The sequence below is a fragment of the Aspergillus aculeatinus genome, assembly GCF_003184765.1.
Source record: "Aspergillus aculeatinus CBS 121060 unplaced genomic scaffold BO66scaffold_33, whole genome shotgun sequence".
In the NCBI taxonomy this organism is placed as follows: domain Eukaryota; kingdom Fungi; phylum Ascomycota; class Eurotiomycetes; order Eurotiales; family Aspergillaceae; genus Aspergillus; species Aspergillus aculeatinus.
The window spans coordinates 290,785-306,717 of record NW_020291502.1 but is presented as its reverse complement, the minus strand read 5'-3'; the positions used below and the strand labels follow the sequence as shown (position 1 = coordinate 306,717).

Sequence of the window (15,933 nt, the reverse complement as noted above, 5' to 3'; positions counted from 1 at the left end):
TTTTTTCGCATAACATTGATCGCAAGTGTTCCTATGACAAGCTGCAGATATATTCCGGTAGTCAGCAAGAACATCTCCAAGTAAGGTTCATTGACTTGAAAGTGACGCAGTGACGAGACACCACTCCCATCTGTGATTCCTCTGAATTGCCTCTCTATCTTAGCAAACAAGATATCCAGCTCTATCTTATTTGATCAAATAAGACAGTATGGCCGAGCGGTCTAAGGCGATAGACTAGAAATCTATTCTCTTCGGAGGCGTCGGTTCAAATCCGACTGCTGTCGTTTTTTTTGTTCCGCCTTTGCTGCATCCTGCAAAGGCGGAACAATATCCATAACAGCACCCATCAGCGTAAAGGCAGCCTTCACTGTGCCCCTAACCAATGCAGTTGATGGCATGCGCCTCACATGTCATCGCCAACCAATGTTTAGGTGCATAAAGTCCCAAGGCTGAAATCGCAGGTGAGCTGAATCCATTCCTGCCATTTGATGGCAAATCCCCGGAGCTGTTTACACCCTACTTCCTAGTAGGTAGTGCCAAATCGTGGTAGAGTGTTCCAACTGACTATTCGCCCTTGTACGCGAAACAACTCTGGCGTTCAGCGGCAGTAATTTGCGAGGTTCGCTCTGTCCCCAGCCTGCTCCAATCAACAAGCAGTTCCTTAATTACGGCATGAGAGGCCGGCCCTTCGACAAGGTCCTGGATGGCTGCTTAGCCCATTGCTTTACACAAGTTGGAGGTCCCTGTCTCAAGGGAAGTGCTAGTTTTATGAGAAGAGTATGGTTATGGAAGAGGGTTGGCCCCCATGGTTATTGCTGTTGACTACCTGGATGCAAGCGCGCGCTACTAGAAGGAGTTGCGCCCGCAGGGGTCCGGTTTCCAGCCTCTTATGCACGGCAAGAGTGATGTTTGAGCCAAGTGACCCGACAATGCGTGCCCTCGAGAGAAAGGGTCGGAATTTACTAGTGTAGTTATGACTATGCAGGTGGTTTCTGGGCTTGATGGACAATTGCATTGAATGGAAGCATAAAGTTCTCCGGAGATGACGACGCTAGGCGTGGACGGAGAATATTCACAATGGAACATGTCGTATCTACACAGCTGTTGCAGGGGAGGGTGAGAGGGATGATATGACACTGGTGATCGATCTCAAAGTGATCGATAACAAAAGGGAGCAAGAGCGAAAGCAAAGCGAGACAAGGGTCTTCTGGTTACCGTGGTTTTGCACTCAAATAAGCTTCCGCATCTGAGCAATAATCGATCAACTGAACCTTTGGGACAGAGCCGAGGGAAGGGGTCAACCGTGGGTGCTATTGAAGTAGTGGGCAAAGGGACTGAAGTAACAAGGTTAGATACCAGGTACAGTACCATCGACACATCCATGATGGTATCTATCTGTTCTGTCTGACTGTCTACCTAATAACTTAGTCTAATTAACCCCAACCTCCTAGTTACTTCACTTTACTACTCAGTACCTAGTAACTTATGAGTACTGAGTAGCCTAGACTAAAGGTAGTGTACTCCGTAGTACTAACTCCGCGACTTAACGTGACAACCTGGTGACCAGCTCAATGGACTAAGGCAGGTACGGGCAACCAGTACCTGAGGTATCCAGCCTCTGGTGCCACCGTAATCTTCCGACCCAGCCAATGACGGCAGGGGCACTGGCGATTACTGCCCAGTTGGTTCATGAGATGACGATCGACTATTATTCTATTTCCATCCGCCGCCCCCCTCGATGAAACGGTGGTTTGATTTGTCCCTCTCTTCCATCTCCCCCTTATGTTAGTTAGTCTACCTGTACCTTAGTTAGGCTACCGCTCGCCCGCTGTCCACCGCGGTCTGGCTGGCCGGGCCATTCAGGCCTTCATTATCCTCCCCCCCCCTCCCCTTCTATTTTTTTCGGGCGAGACGGTGTACAGTACTTACTGTACGGGGCACCTTGTCTACGGTACCTTAGGTAGATGACTAGTAGGTATGTACCTACTAGGTACCGTGAGCTGTCAACCACACATTCCGTGCCTTGAACCTACACCGATCCTTCTTCAAAGTTGGCTGGCTGTCACTTGCTGTCTTCTTCAAAGCTTCTGATATTGATCAAATGATCGATTCCATGGATCGGAGAGATCACCCAAAAGAGAAACAAAAACAAGAACAACATCCAAGACCTCACTGGAGCCTTATTTCACCGACCAAGGTAAGGGACAGCACCACACACGTTCAGGCCCTGTTGTTGGAGCTCCAGTCCCTGTTCCATCGGCCTCATGATTATTCCATTGTATTGCGGTGCCCACCTCGATTTTAAGAATCACTCACTCCCATGCTGCCAGTTTCATGTGTCTTCTCTTGCAACCATGCAATGGCCTCTTCCTGAGCTACTTGCCTCCCCATTTGTCCCGCTCGTATTCCAACACGATTGACTCTTTTGACCAGCAGCTTGCTCCCTCCTCGATGATTGATGACTTCGGAGCTGAACTTTGTTCGATTCTCGACTACTGAGTGGGCTGTGCTCGTCATCGGCTGGACCGTTACCCTTGCTCGTATCAGAAAACATGAGCGCCTCGGTTGATGGCTCGCTAACAGCTAGTTGAGTGCGTACAGTACTCCGTAAGTATTCCGTATTCTGTAAGCTATGCTCGCATTTGAATGAGGCAGCGAGATCCGACCCGTTGACCCGCTTTTTGGCCTTCCCCAGCCAACTCACCAGTCAATCAACTTGAACTGGTCTGGGTAAGGCATAGAAGTTGTGCAAGCCTGGATGTAAGTAGGGTGGAAATGCTGAGAGATGCTAATGATGCGGATGGTGCGGATGGTGGATGATGGGCGTCAAGTGTCTATCCATTGTAATTGAGATTATATTATCGTCATATTATTAAATTATTTTGATGATGCTGATGCTGATGCTGATGCCGTTGAGGGTTTGGTATTATACTTCAGTTGTAGCGTCCAGTTGTGATGCCACCACCGAACAATATTATCATCATTATCTGCTTCCCTCTCTCCCTACCTCTCCCATCTCCTGCTCTCGGTTTCTGTTCCTTCCTTCTATTCCCTTGTATGTTATTGTTTTGCCAACTCACTATCAGCCCCCCTTTCTCTCTCTCAAGGAGGGACTGATTTATTTTGACTGACTTTTTCTTCTCTCCCCTCGCCCCGTCCCCTTCCTCTGCCTCGCATTGCTCTTTCTCTTTCTTTTGTTCTAGCCATTGTCTAGGTATTCTCCGATCATCCAGAGAAAAGCCGAACAAGCACCTACGCACCATCAATCAAGTAAAGCGACTAGACTATTACCCGTTAACTAGTCTAGTAGTTTAGCTCACTCTAGCTAGTTAATACCCAGAACTACCTACACACACCCCTCTTTCGATTACCGCCCGCCCGCCCTCTCTCTTGCTGTTGCTGCTAGCTGATTGCTGCTGCACTGTCCATCCATCTTCCCCAACTGCCTCATCCTTCCTATTCCTATTCCTCCTCCTCCTCCCCCCTCCCTCCCTCCTCCCACTCTCCTTCTTCCTCTCCTCCCCCACCCCTCTTCCTTTCTTTCTCTCTCTTCCCCCTCCGGTCGATCATGCCCTTCAACGCGGTCAACACTCTGTCTTGTCAATTCTACCAGAAGTGTTGAATCGGTGCTGCTGTCAACATCGGGGTTACGCTCCTCCCTTCTCCGCTGTCCAGGAAGTCCCACGTCGCAAATCGCGTTTCCCGAGGCTTGCATCCCCTTCCCGCCCGCGTTTGTCGCTCCGAAGCTCTCTCTTTGAGCCCGCCGACTCGCACTACCCCAACTGGGCAGTCGATTATACCTGCCCGCCAGACGAGCACAGGGTCAAAGGTCAATTCTGCGGTGCAGATTATTCACTTTTACCTTGCTGTTTCTGCGAGCGTCACTTGCACTTTTCGGCGAATCCACTGAAATCCAAAAGGAAAAAAGAGAGAAAAAAAAAAGAGAATCAAAAAATTATCCTCGACACGAACAACAGGCGCCTCCCGTCCCTTTGACAACGCGGTTATTGATTGTCCTTTATTTTCTTTTTTTTTCTCTCTTCCTTTCGCTTGTTTCTGGTTCTGTTGTCTGCCATCTCACATAGCCCTTTCCTGGCAAAAGAAGTATCGTTGTTTGTTATCGACCTGGTGTCTTGTCTATACCAACAACCATTGCGAAATTTCTCTATTGGGGTCGCTCTTCACCTTGTTAGTCAGTGACTTCTTCTCGCCCCTTCCCCTTCTCGGTGGTGGTTCCGATGGGCCCCCAAACCCAAGAAACTAACCTGAGACAGCAGCTTAGCTACCCGACCGGAAACTCATTCAGCCCCGGAAACTTCGGTCACATTCCCATACCACCTTAGATTAGGAAAAACTCACCACCTCTTCCCCTCCCAAAGGAAGAAGTCCACAAAAGGCCCCCTTCCCCTATAGGGCTTTGAAGCGCCTAATTGCAGGTCGCATCACTGCATTTTCTCCCAGAAAGAGCGCAGAGGTGACCTGGTTAGCTGGATTGGTCAGTCCAATTCTGCCAGAAGAGGCTGTCTCGGACCGTGAACACAGCAGGACTCAGCTCTGCTGTGCCTTTCAGAAACGAAGGTATGTGGATTACAAATCGCGCCCTTCGCGCCCCTCAGTGCACATCCATTCCAATCAGCCCACCATTCCCTCCTCTTCCACCACATGACAGTGCAGCTATGCTGCAGCAATCTCCTCCACCTCCGCGATCAAGGGTCTGCTGCACTTGCAGCAATTAAGCGCCTGCGCAGCGCCTATTATTAACTTCGGCGCTAAAGTTCTCAGCAGCCAACTTCATCTTCGGTCCCGACAGCTTCTTCGGCTATGAACGACCCCGAACCGCAGTCCCTGCCGCAAACCACCCATGCATCCTCCGCCGTGACCCCTATCGCTCTCCCGTCCGACTTGGATGCCAATCGCAACCCCATATATCCTGACCTGCTAGGCGCTCCCCCGATTCCACCGCCGAGGACTTCATCTACCCAACGAAGTCACCACGGCTCGAGCTCGAAAGCGACGGCCTCCTCCAGCGAAAGAGCATCAAGTTCGCGTCATGGAAAGAACAAAGCTGAGGATCGGAGCGCGATGCAGTCTGACAGGGAGGTCGAGGACTTGTCGGGGATGACAGGCGCCCGTGGTCAGCCTGTGTTATCATCCGCGGTCGATGCACACTCGGACGAATTGACCGATCCGTTCCCCGACCAGGCAACATTAGCTAAGGAGTCCAGTACCGTGCTCAATCAATTGCTGGTGAGCGACCCGGCCGTGGATATCGAGCGCGAACAGGTACGGCAGGGAGGCGCGTCGATATCGCCATCGACCGAGGCTGCGCCTACGTCCGGGTTGAGTCTGGTGGGAAGCGATGGGGTGGATGATGGAGGTCGCGGTGGGCTTCGCAGTCGCCACGACTACAATGAGAACGCAGCAAAGCGCAAGGAGACGACATTTGGGCAGTACATTCTGGGTCAGACTCTGGGGGAGGGTGAGTTTGGAAAAGTCAAATTGGGCTGGAAGAGAGACGGGACTATCCAGGTTGCGATTAAGCTCATCCGGAGGGAATCTCTGGGGTCAAACCCCAGTCGGCTGCCCAAGATTTATCGCGAGATCTCAATTCTGCGCGACCTTGCCCACCCGAATATCGTCCGGCTCCACGAGATGGTCGAAACTGATCGCCATATCGGTATTATCATGGAGTATGCTTCTGGAGGCGAGCTATTCGACCACATATTGAACAACCGATACCTCAAGGATAATGCAGCCCGTCGCCTCTTCGCGCAATTGGTCTCCGGTGTCGGCTATTTGCACAAAAAGGGAATTGTACATCGTGATTTGAAGCTGGAGAACCTGTTGCTCGACCGCAATCGAAACATCATCATCACCGACTTCGGGTTCGCCAACACTTTTGATCCTGCCGATGAGCTTGGCGAGGAGATCGAGTACAACCTGGCCAACAAAGATTTCGTGAAGAGGATGCGTTTGGACAAGCCGAACGCAAAAGGCCTTCGACGAGGTGATTTGATGCAGACTAGCTGCGGCAGTCCTTGCTACGCGGCTCCGGAGCTGGTAGTTAGTGACTCGCTTTATACTGGGCGCAAGGTCGACGTTTGGAGCTGCGGTGTGATCTTGGTGGGTGATCTAGCCCGCTTTTCGTGCAACTCGCACATCTGCCTCATGCCCGCCATACTGACCTGACCGTTGTATAGTATGCCATGCTGGCCGGCTACCTGCCGTTCGACGACGACCCGGCGAATCCGGACGGTGACAACATCAACTTACTTTACAAATACATAGTTACAACTCCTTTGACGTTCCCTGAATATGTGACCCCCCACGCACGCGATTTGCTGAGGAGGATTTTGGTGCCTGATCCGCGGAAACGAGCCGATCTTTTTGAGGTTGCCCGCCACAGCTGGCTAAGCGAGTACTCACATGTTGTGTCGCACATCACCAGCAGCACAACCAAGGTCGCCGACATCGCCACCACTACGGTACCCTCAGGTAAGACACAGTGCTCCAAACGACGGGCGCAGCCAACTGATTTCTCTTCGCAGCCGAGCCCCACAAGGAAGTCCCGTTACTGGCCCGGAGTGCATCTGTCAGAGAGCCACCCAAAGCATACCAAAATACAGCCCCGCCTGTGGGAGGATTGATTCATCATGCCGGAGACGTCTCGCAGGAGCAGGCCACCGAAAAGGCGAAGAGTTCTAGAGACACCAAACGACGAACCGTCCAGGTCGAATACGTTGCCCCCCAGTCTCAAACGGTAAGAGGCGAACAGTTCACTGGTACGGAGCACGCTCACGTGGAGCCTTCTGGAGCCTTCGAACCGTCATCACGGAGAGCGAGATCAGGGAGCCGAGGTGGACCGGTCGATATGCCGGCAGGCACTTCCCATCAAAATATGGCTGGAGAATCTAGCGCACGAATTGGAGACTACAAGGCGACCGCTGGTTCGGCGCCGGCCCCGGTATCTGGGCATTTGCCTCGCTCGACATCAGATACTGCAGCGCTTACGGGGCCGATGCCGACATCGGCCACTCATGCTACGCGCCCCACGACTGGCGGGTCAATGGCCTCGTTCAACGCGGGCCGTTTGCCATCAAGGGGATCGTATGGGCAGCCTGTGGCACCAACTGTGGCAGCGACCAATGCCCAAGGCCGGCTGGCACAGCCAAAAAGCCGGCAATTCAGTATCTCTGCTCCCATGCCACATGATAGTTCACAGCAGTCGATTGGCCAGCCCAGCACGCAGCACCTTCCACCCAAATTCAATACAACACCCCGGCAAGAGCCGCCCAAGGGTCACAAGAGATCGAACACTGTGTCCAGCATTGGCGAGAGGCTCTTTGGCCGGTCTGGATCCATCTTTGGCGGCCGCGGAGGGCAAGCCAGTGGCTCGCGACAGCGCAATGGCAAGCGTTATCCCCCCACTAGCATGAAGGAGCCGTACGGAGGAGACGATACGCGGATGTCGATGGACTCACGACGCTCGATGCAATATGGCTATAATCGCAAAGCGAGCGAAACTGGTGTCGAAAACCGACCCCGGAGGTTCTCGCTTCTTCCGCCATCTTTCTCGTTGAAAGGCTTCTCCTCCAGCCGATCACAAACCCCGGACGAAGAATCGCAAACGGATCGTTCCACCGAGAATCGCCTAGAGCACCCCCCGTCTACTGGTGCAATTCGATCGCGTGCGCGTGCTACCAGTTACGGAACGCAGGATGCGATCGCCATGGCAACGGACGGTTCACCAGGGGACGAGATCCTCACTCAGGATGAGCCCATTAATTATCAGGCCCGGATTGACCAGCAGTTTGCGATCTTGCATTCTAACCAATCTGGCCTATACCAGCCCACTTCGTACAGTGCAGCATCAGCGGAGCAGGTTTACCCGAATGAAAATGACCACTATTACCGAAACCAAAGCGCCAACCACTCAACGCCTAACTACTACGATGATTCCACTGGGACCTTCGATAAAGGATCTCAACCGTCAATGCAGGCGGGTCGACCCGGACGGGGTCCGGGCGTCTTGCCCAAGAACCATCGCAAGTTTGCTGACGCGTATGAGTACGAGCGCGACTTGGCCCACCGCCCCGGTAGCTCTGGCGCAGCCAGAAAAGTGATGGACTTCTTCCGTCGCCGAGCCAAGTCCCGGGCCGGGGATGACCGGTAGAATCGGCGTCTACATTAATCTAATTGTCTAAAGATTTAATTCTCAACCTTTTTGATCGACTGACGCATCAGGCGATCTTCTATTAATCGCCAATCAGTCGCCAAGTTGGTCACCGTGGTAGAAGAACCAAGAACGACGGGCAATTCGAGCTTTCGGGCTTGCTTCTTGCGATCCAGGGGTTCAACGTTATGAACTAGTCCAGGAGGCTCCCGAAGAAAACGTTGTGACATCCACGCCCACACCCATGGATCCCATCGAAGCTGGCCGAACCGACGGATCGAGACGTATCCCGGTTTAATGCGCTCTGTCTTGGAGAAAAAGTTCGAGTGCGACTAGGCTCTTGGATTCCAGCATTGAACCAGCAGGAGCGGTTATTTGGATACCCCGTGATACCCACGCAGCATTCGTCTCTTCTGTTGCTTGCAGCCATCGGTTTTTCTACATATTGTACCAGCCACCGTTTGTTCCCGCATACATATTGTTTTTTTTCCCTTTCTTCTTTTTTTTTTTCTTTTGGTTGTTTCCTTTGTGCCCCTTATCCCCTTACTTTCCTTTGTTTAAATTTTTCGTTTCTCTTTCCCTGTTATTATAGTCCTGTTTGTAAATCGATTCTTTTCACCGTTCAGCCCTTTCCGATCTGTTTATTCGATTCTCTGTGGCGGTGTGGCTCTGTTGGTGTGCTACGGCCCGTTCTCCATACCTATTTACATTTCCAGACCCTTATTTGGAAGTAATCTAATATTGCCTATTACCTTCTACCGTTCCTCGGAGATTGACTCTGTGTGCTCTGAACCATGTTTGCCCTTCGACTTGGTTATCAGTCTGTCAGTCTATCAGTCTGTCGAAACCTGGCTGGTGCACGTTATCGACGGTCTGTTGATTGTCATCCGGATCAGTCTACTGTGTGTGTGTTTTCGACGAGTTCCGCTATGCATGCATGATGGGTGAGTGGGTGACTGTGTGTCTGGGGTGAATGTACCCACCATCCAGCCAACGCCTTCTTCCCCTTCCAAGAAATGAACATTGACAACTATGACTACTGTTGTTGCTGCTTGTAGATCAATTCAGATTGGCATATCAGCCCTACGTGTTGTGCAGTAAGTTGAGGTAGCTGTAGCTGTACAATGGCCTCGGGTTCCCCTTGACTTCCACAAGCTGTCAAGCTTTGTGGATAGCAGTGACTGGTGGGTGTCATGTCGAGTCATGCCATGTTTTAGGATAAGCTACCAGCCTAGCCAATGTATATGCGCATCCAGCTCCGATGGGCTGCTGATGGCTTCCTATTTTCCCCCGCCCTTCTCCATGGAATAAGAAATGTGGTCGATAAATCTGCTTTGTGGCGTGCCTGTGGCTGCGCCAACGCTTTGCATGGTGGGTGTACGGTGCACCTATGCCGTAGGGCGTAAGCTTGGAAATAAACATCGTACGTATGTTGGGGGGGGGGGGTGGAGGGCTCTACGCAAACAATATCTATTGTGCTGTCGTGTTGTTTGTCCTTATTGGCCGTTGGCTGTCAGTGTCAGCTCTGGGCTTATCATCGGTGGCTGGCTGGCTGGGTAGTGGATATACTGGGCAATGTTTGATCCGGTTCGGTGCCTCGTTGGAGGTGATATGATCAGGTTGGAAGTTGTAGGCAGGCAAGTTTTGTGGATATAGTGAGTAACTTTGGCGAGAGTAGGCTGGTGAGATATGTACCTCGCTAAGGGTTGAGCATTGGCGATGCTGACAGGCATTTATTCAGCGGTGGTGACTCCAAATCAGATAACTTAGTGGTTATCTGCTAAGTACTGCTAATACATGGGTGGTCGGCAGTTCATTGGATATTTGTGGACGGAAGGGACTGGGATCTGCAAAATTCGGGGTGGTCTACTGTGTGACTTGCTGGTGTTGTTGCTGTTGATGAAGATGATGGTGATGATGATGGTGATGTGCATGGTGATGTGCATGGTTGGTACGTGCGAATAAGTAAGCTTACTTCCTCTTGGGTTGCGACATCTGGATGATGAAGTGGTGCTGGGGCTGTGTGTGTTGGTTGGTTGGTTGGTTGGTTGGTTGGAACATGAATCATCATATGTACTGTTCACCACAGACCTCCGGCGGTTGATTGGTAGGGCGGGTGATAAGTACCTACTAGTTTTTTTCTTCTTCCCATCTTGAGAGTAAGGGGTGATGCTGGGAGACATCTAAGTTAACAGTCGTACACACATAGTGGTGTTGTTAACTGAGATGTGGATAATCCATCAAAAAGATAATGACAAGAGTGGGATTCGAACCCACGCCATCAAACGATGATCAGGAAGCTTGAGTAGAAGCTGAATGTTAAGGTGACCTTAACCTGACGCCTTAGACCAACTCGGCCATCTTGCCTTTAGATATTAGATGTGAATTTCATAATGTAATATAGACTCAAAAACCCTCACAAGCCAAATTATAACCAAAGTCGAAGAATCGATCGATCGAAAATAGCTAGACAAATCAGTCACATTGACAGGTGGTATATCTACTCGGTGCTTTCAAATAGATACTTGACACGTCTCTGTCCTCTTCTCTCTCTCTAGCCCCTGTGTTTCCATTGTTCTCACCCACAACCACATCATTCCTGACCGCGGCAGGCTCGGTATGTAAAGGATTCTGGCCAGCTACTCTGTAAGATCCAACAATCCGCATTTGTCATTAACCTCACTGGGAGCCACGCGTGTTTCCTACATACATGTGCACTTGAGAAATGTCTCTCAACTACCGGACCCAAAATCCGAATCAAGTCCGCTGACACCCCTGGGCGGGAGAAAGGATGGGCGAAGCGGCCAGTATTTACTTTGTAGCCTAATCATCCCAAAGCTTTGCTGATAGTGTCAAAACCGCATCAGTGCTTCAACAGTCCGGGCAAGATGGCCGAGTTGGTCCAAGGCGTCAGGTTAAGGTCACCTTAGCATTCAGCTTCTATTAAAGCTTCCTGATCATCGTTTGATGGCGTGGGTTCGAATCCCACTCTTGTCATTGCTTTTTGCTCCCATCAATACCGGGCCGACCGAGCCAGCAGTCCCGGGTCTGATATGGGGCGTGGAATCCGGAGTACCGATTGCTCGATCACCATTGTCCATGACGTTGGGCAATGAAAGAGCAGCTACTGCCACCCTTCCCGATCGCGCCGATCACCTCATCAGTCCTTCGTCAATCCACCTGGAATTTTTCCTCAATCGGGTTCCAGGTGAGCCGGCTGCCCAGCCTTTTGTCGGAGGTCTGGCACGCCATTATCGATAAGTTCGGGCCACGATAATGTAGATGCTGACGCTGTTTCTATGCCCGTGTACAGTACTGAGTACTGTTTTTGGATCGGGTTCTAATCCGTCCTCAGCTCCTTCCGTCCGTCCGATAAGTCTTGCCATGACAGGTATGACCGAAGGGTGATGTTGATGACAATTCTGATGCTGCTCAATGCCCACGCATATCCGACGCACTCGGACCTTTCTCTCCCGAGACCCTGTGGAGGAGGAAGGGTTTGGGTCATGAGCGATGGTTCTTGGGCATTCTCCAATACCTGTCTAACACGGATTGCCAGTGCGACAGAAGGGTGCAGGCGTGGTTGGTGGAGAAACTCTCTTTGCCTGTCTCTTGTCTGCTCATCCGGCTGGATGTTTTCTTTTCTTCGTTCTTCTTTGACTGTACCCGCGGTCCGTTCACACCGAAAACCGTCGCCGATTGGGATCTCGGTGCCTCTGCCCTATCGGCAGTTAGGCTCAAGGCTCTACCCAGCTACCATCAGCTACTTGTTAGCTAGCTTTCCCATTTGCATTAGATACAGGCGTGGAAGGTAGCCTTTGCCCCCCCCCCCCCCCCCCCGGCTGCAGCCGTGTCGAACCGAGAAGGCTTGTGCAGCTGATGGTGGGGTTGGAAGCGAAGTGGCTGTAGGATACGGGGGGTCTTGGATGCTGGCCGGGCATTGCAATTGGGTTTTGGATGGGTGGATGGATGGATAGATGCAAGCTGGATGTGAGCTGGATGTGTGGTGGGGCGATGCAGTTCGTACTACTCCCCTCCATTTATTTTTCTTTCCTGGTTCACCTGGTCTGGTCGAGATGGGTGAAGTCGTCTAAAGTCCTTCGTAAAGAGGGAATGTTCACGGAGTTGACACATCTCATCTCCGCACTCATCTCATGACCTTACGCTCCAGACTGCCCAGACGGTACGGTTGAGATGGTGACGCCGTGGCCGGGGTTGAAACTAAATCGGAGATTCAGGGCCTGGAGTCTAGAATTTTGGACAACAGTAAGAGCAAGCCACCAAGGTCCTATCCATCTGCTGCTTAAGTTGCAATCTAACCACGTCAAGAGACACATGCGTCTTATCGATTCCCTCCCCCCCCCCCGGCCCCTTTCATCCGAGCTCTACTCATTGATCGTCCGACTTGTCTATTGCCATCTTGCCTTGGCCGTGAAACATCTACTGCAGTCTATATTTTCTATCGCACTGCCATTGTCCTTGGCATCCATCTTGGATAGACAGTACTTGCTTGGCAGGTGTTTGCTTGGTTTTTTTATTTTATTTTTTTTTTTGTTTCGGTCCCTCTGAGATCAACCCACCCCCCTTCTTTTCTTCCCTTACATCCTATCAAACACGGGCGAACAGGTTAGATGTAAAGATAATGTCATTGGTGTGTATTTGATCTTCCAGAACAAAGTAGTGGCAGGCATAACTCGGATGACCCGAAACATCGACAACAAAGAAAGGGGGGGAAAAAGTAAGTAGTGCAGCATGATAGCGAGGCCGTCCTTTCACCCCACCCTTCTCCCTCCCATCAAGTAAGGAACCTCTGAGTTACATCCTCGTCAGGGGCGGCGATTCGTGTCCAGCGCGACTCGTGTGATATGATGAAGGGGCTAAAGCAAACGTAACCGAGCCCGCACTTTCTCAAGCGAGAGGGGCACTGTTGGAGCCATCGTGGCCGAGATAGAGGAAGCCACTGGGAAGGCGGGCAATGCCCGGACGACGCGACGAGTCGTTGCTGGTCGTGGAGGACTGGCTGCTGGAGCGCTCACGAGGGTGTTGGGCCGTTGGAGCCGTGAGGGGGCCGTTGTGAATAGGGGCCAGAACGAGGAAGCGGGAGGAGGTAGTCTCGGTGTACATGTTGATGATGGTTGATGGATGATGATGAGATTGGGGGCGTAAGGTGTTTCGATTTGAGGAGGATGGATGGTGGTAGAATTTTGGTGACAATTATGCTAGACTACTTATCCAGAGACGATGTCTTGAAAGAGAGACAAAGCTAAGTAGGGACACAGAGAGACAGTGGATATTGAGTAGAGAGGAGAGAGGGCTCTGAAGTTTGGGGGAAACGCTTCTCCAGACTGGGTTTTGTGAGACCTTTTTATAGTATAGATGGGAAGGCTTGAAGGAGGGGGAGCTCGGAGCAAACATGTCGATCAAGCAGCAGATTTCCGACTAGCCCACCTGCCTGCATGATTGCAGCCTTTGGGCGCGATAACGACATTCCCACTCCTATCCGAGGGGGAGCCGGGAGCAGGGTGGGTATGTGAGTGCTGGTGGTGCTGGTGGTGCTGGTGGCAGACCATAGCTGATTCGTAATGCATCATATTTGGGGAGAGAGCTTCACATGTGCCGACGATGCCAGTGGAGAGAGGGTGTGGTGTGGAGGTGTGGAGGTGTGGAATAGAATTAACCCATGGAGGGGCAGAAGAACGTCATCTCCATCTTTTCTCCCCTCCCCCTTCCTTGCCAATTCACTAGGGCCAAAGTTAAGACCCGTAAAATCGAACACGCTGTCTCTGCCGAGAGTTCTGGTTGGACAAACCGCGAGGATCGATGGAGATTATAGGCGTAGACGAAGGGGGAAATGTTTCGCAAAAGGACAGCTCAGGGATCTCAGCCTCGGATGATCAGCAACCAAGACTGTAAATAGTGGACAGCCAAGACACTATCGAGGGTCCCGTGACAACATTCTGGTGACAAGAGGAGATTAGTAGATCAGTGGTTCACAAGCCAAGAATATAAAAAATGACGATAGTCACGATACTGACTGGGTAGGTGAGTAGGCGAGTAGACGAAGGTAGGCGGGCGAATATGTGGTCTTGCCCCCTTTGGGATTCCTTCAGACCACATGACTAACCCCTGTGTTGCTTCTGCTTCAGTCTTCTTTTTCTTCTTCTTCTTCTGCTTCCAGTTCGCCTCGCCACCTTCTAGAACCACTCGCTCACTCACACACGCACACATTCCCTCTCCATTCATTTCCCGTCCATCCACATTCTCCCATCGCCTCGATCGGGCTTGCATTCGGCAAGATAAGCGAGCTGTGATCCCGAGCACTATTTTCCATCCCTTGCCGGCAATCGAAGGTTCCGCGGAGTTTCCCAAACCTGTTCGAAGAATGGAGGCCAGGCCATCAGGTTGTCTTAGTTCTCCATTGAGACACTGCGACAGTCCGTGGCCAGACCTTTTGGCCAGAGACACGATGGACAGATAGTAGTTCGACTGACCCCTCCACCCCCTTCAAAAAAAAAACATTGGAGGAGCAACCCTTGGAGTTGAAATAGGACCAGCCAGCACCGCCCAGCTGCAGGGGCGCAGATGTGACGAAACCCAAAGGAATTGGCAGGCGGCTCAAGTAACAACCCCAACAGTCACGTGCTCTGAACCACCTGCGAGAATTGCGGCGATTGGGAGTAAGCTGAAGAGACGCAGCACCATATTTCAGAGAAAGTTCAGTCAGTTTCTCAGTCTGCCTTTCCAGTACGAACGTTGCTGAGGTCGGGAGCCAACGGCGGCTAGAGGAGGCCGTGCCCTCCACCCAAGGCCCACCGGCCGTCCCCGTTTTAGCGCCCCAAGGTCCTACGCCGTATCGCCTGAAGTGGCGCGGACCCTCGGCGGTTGAAAGCACAATAAGACATGCAGAGAACTCCCCCCAGAGCTGCTGCTCTGCTCCTTGAGCTTCCAACGTACCTGCGACTGCTGTGCCGGCACACACAAATGTCAGGTCTCAGCCCCAAGTATTGATTGTCTGGCCCAGCTGCTGGCTGTGGTGATAATGCAAAATCGATAGGTGGAGGGTGCGTGGCACTGCTCAAATTCCCGGGTGCGCATTGATCGATCGACTGGCTTTGAATCACGCCAACATCACGAATCAGACGGAGCTATGAAATGGATACGCTCAACGTAGACTCAAACTGTTCGTCGGTTCTTGCGCTAACCTACCATCGGCAGGCAGGTGGGAGAACCTTAATGATATTCCTCGGACACAGGAGAGGAAACCAGAAGTGAAAGAAAACGGTGAAATGCCCGGAGTCTCGCTTAGCCATTGATATCACCAACCGCGTCAAGGTCCTGGGTGTCATACATTGGTCGACTGGAAAGCAAGGGCCTTCAGTTCCCTGTGATGACGGAGTGGCTCATGCAGATTCATCGCCTTAGCTTCCGCTACTTGTCCCCAGGATTCTCCGATATGCCTTGTGGATCTGTTAGATATTCGTGGTCTGAACGTGGGTCAGAAAGCGTGCCCAGGAACTGCGCCAACCCCTGACAGGAGCAGGTGGCTCATCGATCAACTATTACCACGCAGCCTTCCGGCCGAGCAGCGTCCAAGTGCCCACCAAGACCGGCAGGTGGGGGATTACTGAACCTTGATATCGGTGCGATCATATTGGCTTGCTCTACGATGTCATCCTTGCTTCCCCTCTCCCCCAGTTACCCAGGCCTCCCGAACACATGATAGACAGTGACATGCGTTGCTGAACGCACTTTGTGGATGA

General features: G+C 51.8%; 2 protein-coding genes and 3 non-coding genes across 5 annotated transcripts; 3 read left to right on the top strand and 2 right to left on the bottom strand.

The window, feature by feature from the left end:
- The first annotated feature begins 202 nt into the window (after positions 1-202).
- BO66DRAFT_t210 lies at positions 203-284 on the top strand. The gene has a single exon. It is a non-coding gene; the product is annotated as a tRNA-Ser (tRNA).
- Positions 285-4,821: 4,537 nt separating this feature from the next.
- BO66DRAFT_439998 (putative serine/threonine protein kinase (Kin4)) lies at positions 4,822-8,173 on the top strand (the record flags this gene model as incomplete). The annotated part of the gene is made up of 3 exons (XM_025651208.1): positions 4,822-6,123; positions 6,201-6,495; positions 6,549-8,173. 3 exons carry the CDS (start codon positions 4,822-4,824, stop codon positions 8,171-8,173), a joined length of 3,222 nt encoding a protein of 1,073 aa, XP_025502505.1.
- A 2,252-nt stretch (positions 8,174-10,425) lies between these two features.
- On the bottom strand, positions 10,426-10,540 carry BO66DRAFT_t207. The gene has a single exon. It is a non-coding gene; the product is annotated as a tRNA-Leu (tRNA).
- Positions 10,517-13,297, bottom strand: BO66DRAFT_439997 (uncharacterized protein; the record flags this gene model as incomplete). Its single annotated transcript, XM_025651207.1, has 2 exons — positions 10,517-10,539; positions 13,099-13,297. The coding sequence occupies 2 exons, from the start codon at positions 13,295-13,297 to the stop codon at positions 10,517-10,519; spliced, it is 222 nt and encodes a 73-aa protein (XP_025502504.1).
- Positions 11,056-11,170, top strand: BO66DRAFT_t211. The gene has a single exon. It is a non-coding gene; the product is annotated as a tRNA-Leu (tRNA).
- Positions 13,298-15,933: the final 2,636 nt, after the last annotated feature.